This window comes from Sinocyclocheilus grahami, unplaced genomic scaffold (genome assembly GCF_001515645.1).
Source record: "Sinocyclocheilus grahami isolate Dianchi unplaced genomic scaffold, SAMN03320097.WGS_v1.1 scaffold920.1, whole genome shotgun sequence".
In the NCBI taxonomy this organism is placed as follows: domain Eukaryota; kingdom Metazoa; phylum Chordata; class Actinopteri; order Cypriniformes; family Cyprinidae; genus Sinocyclocheilus; species Sinocyclocheilus grahami.
In genome coordinates this window covers 263,529-266,934 of record NW_015506099.1, presented here as the reverse complement: position 1 = coordinate 266,934, position 3,406 = coordinate 263,529, and the positions used below count along the sequence as shown (strand labels likewise).

The 3,406-nt window shown below is 35.4% G+C and overlaps 1 protein-coding gene across 1 annotated transcript in view; it reads left to right on the top strand.

Annotated features, from left to right (window-relative positions):
• LOC107564272 (extracellular calcium-sensing receptor-like) overlaps positions 1–1,848 on the top strand; it is a 3,659-nt gene extending 1,811 nt beyond the window's left edge. Inside the window, exons 4-6 of the mRNA XM_016249304.1 lie at positions 256–483; positions 705–828; positions 953–1,848. Coding sequence (XP_016104790.1) covers positions 256–483; positions 705–828; positions 953–1,848 — 1,248 coding nt within the window. The remainder of the gene's footprint in view (positions 1–255; positions 484–704; positions 829–952) is intronic.
• Positions 1,849–3,406: the final 1,558 nt, after the last annotated feature.

The following is a 3,406-nucleotide window of genomic DNA, read 5'->3' as shown; positions in this document are numbered from 1 at the left end:
GGTATGGAAGAGCACGAAGAATATTAAAAAAAAAAAAAAAAAAAAACAGTCCTTATTACATACACACACACATACATTTATATATATATATATATATATATAGTAACAGCTATGCATGACCAGATGCAACCAACCCTGATCATAACTCTGACCCCACACATGTTGTTAATTCATTATTATTCATTGCTTAAATGTATAATTACAATGTAACAAGGACACCTTAAAAAAATAATGTTTATGCCATTTTTCACTCAGATGTTGGAATATATGAAAGATGTGAGCTTCACTGTTAAAACAGGTGAGACAATCTTCTTTGATGCAAGTGGTGATCCAGTAGCGAGATATGATCTGGTGAACTGGCAGCCTGCTGAGGATGGAAGTATTCAATTTAAGCATGTGGGATTCTATGACAGCTCACTGTCTTCAGAGCAATGTCTTCAAGTCAATCAGGAACACATGCTATGGACAGGAAACAGTGGACAGGTACATAGATACTATATACACTAACAGCATTAAAGGCATAAGAAGATATTTGAATTATGAGAAGGAGAGCCAACAAGAAACATAATTTACATCAATATACCTGAAAATATATGAAAGCAGAATGGTGCCATAACTGGAAAAGTAATTCCATGCGGTTAAGCAAATACATTTAAAAAATAAAATCATCATTTGGGCTTATTTGAAAACGTATTTTGTCATAGTTGCCTGTGTCCGTGTGCAGTGAGAGCTGCCCCCCTGGCACTAGGAAGGCTGTGCAAAAAGGTCGGCCTGTCTGCTGTTATGACTGTATTCCGTGTGCAGAGGGAGAAATTAGTAATGGCACAGGTAAAATAGTACATGCTAGATAACTCTTGCGATAAAGTGCAATAAAGTGAAGTGTAAGCATTGGTCAAGTGACCTCATGATTCATTTTCCATTCAAATAATCTGTTCTTGAAATTCCTTTACAGATTCTAGTGCATGCTTTCCTTGTGATTTGGAGTACTGGCCAAATGAAAGCAGAGACAGATGTGTATTAAAAGTGGTTGAATTCCTTACCTATACAGAAATCATGGGTATGGTGCTTTGTATTTTTTCCTTCATTGGGGTGCTACTAACAGCAATTGTATCTCTTCTGTTTTATCTTCATAAAGAAACACCTATTGTAAGAGCCAACAACTCAGAGCTGAGTTTCTTGTTGCTCTTCTCACTCTCACTGTGTTTTGTCTGTTCCTTTATTTTCATTGGTCGGCCCACTGAGTGGTCCTGTATGTTGCGTCACACAGCATTTGGGATCACTTTTGTCCTCTGTATCTCCTGTGTTCTGGGCAAAACTATAGTGGTCTTAATGGCTTTTAGAGCTACAGTTCCAGGAAGTAATGTCATGAAATGGTTTGGGCCTCTTCAACAGAGACTCAATGTTGTTTCCTTAACATTAATACAAGTGATTATCTGTGTGCTTTGGTTAACAATATATCCTCCTTTCCCATATATGAATTTGAGCTATTACAGAGAAAAGATCATTTTAGAATGTAACTTAGGTTCAGCTCTTGGATTCTGGACTGTTCTGGGTTATACTGGCCTGCTATCAATCTTGTGTTTTGTTTTAGCCTTTTTTGCTCGTAAACTGCCTGATAACTTCAATGAAGCCAAATTTATCACATTCAGTATGCTCATATTCTGTGCTGTCTGGCTCACATTTATTCCAGCTTATGTCAGTTCTCCTGGAAAATTTACTGTAGCTGTGCAGATATTTGCTATTTTAGCGTCAAGTTTTGGTTTACTATTTTGCATATTTGCCCCAAAATGTTACATAATTTTGCTAAAACCAGAGAAAAACACAAAGAAACAAATAATAGGGAAATGATGAAGCAATACAGATGATGCAATAAATATATGTTGTTAATGCTGTCAAGCAAAACACAGGCTATGTGATTTTGGCCACTGAAGAATTGAAGCATTAAAGTCTGTTTCAAAATAAATAGGAAATGCTCGATATTACTGCCTGAACTGAATAAATAAATAAAAATGAATAAATAAAAAAAATTACTTTATAGTCACTAAACAGGTGGATTTCCATGTTTCGCAACAATAAAGCCTACATTATAGCAGCACTACTTTCAGGGCTGTCTGACCCTTTAGTTCTACTCTCCACAGGCTGTGGCAGGCTCTGCAGTGTAGGCCGGGTCAGCACTAGACACAGTGGACTCTCGGTGACCATCTTCATGACAGCCATGTTCTGGATCTGCATTATATACTTCCTAATAAAAAATGACATAGACTTTTTGCATTTAACAAGAAATGGAAATTTAATTTAATATCCTTTTTTCCTTACAGCTTTCTGTATTTCCTTGAGTAAACCATATTGCAATGTATTATGTTCATAATTTAAATGTACACAATTGTATGCATCTTATATGTATTTTTTGTTACGTCTCATACATATGTCATATTAAATGCAAACTGTAGATCTAGGTCTATCTGTTTATATTAGCAGTTTGTTAGTCAGTCCATTCAATTTCATCCTCCAATATATATGCTCCATCTTGTTTTTGTTGCATCCACCCATTTAAACAATGTCATAGTACTGAAACTGCACTCATCAGAATTACAAACAATTTGTCCTTATCATGGTTACATATAAATCGTAGTTATCTCTCCATTATCAATTCGTAACAGTAAATAAAGAGGGGTCATATTGATCATGAGTTCGATATGGAGTACCACAAGGCTCGTTACTAAGACTGTTGCTTTTCACCCTGTACATGCTATCCTTGGGAAATATTATTAGGAAACATGGAGAAAGCTTTCACTGTTATTCAATTCAATTCAAGTTTATTTGTATAGTGCTTTTCACAATACAAATCATTGCAAAGCAACTTTACAGCAAATTAAGTTTCTACAATATTTAGTGGTAGCTTATCAGTGATGACTGTCAGTTAATGTACACATGGCAGAAATGTACGGAAAAATCAATTAAAGACGTAATCAAACAGACGATGAACACTATTAACAGCAATCATTATATGATGCAATCAAACTTATAGCTAAATTTGGTAGTTCTGTATTATTTCTGATGTTATCTATTTTATCAGTGAAGAAATTCATAAAGTCATTACTATTAAACTGTGAGGGAATATTTAGATCGGGTGGTGTCTGGTTATTTGTTAATCTAGCCACCGTGCTAAATAAAAACCTTGGATTGTTTTGGTTACTATCTATCAGTTTGTGGATATGCTCGGCTCTGGCAGCTTTTAGAGCCTGTCTATAGCTGGACATACTATTTTTCCACGCAATTCTAAAAACTTCCAAGTTAGATTTTCTCCATTTGCGCTCAAGACTACGAGTTTTTTTCTTGAGAGAATGGGTATTACTGTTGTACCATGGCGCAGTACGTTTTTCTCTAACCTTTTTCAAGTTGATGG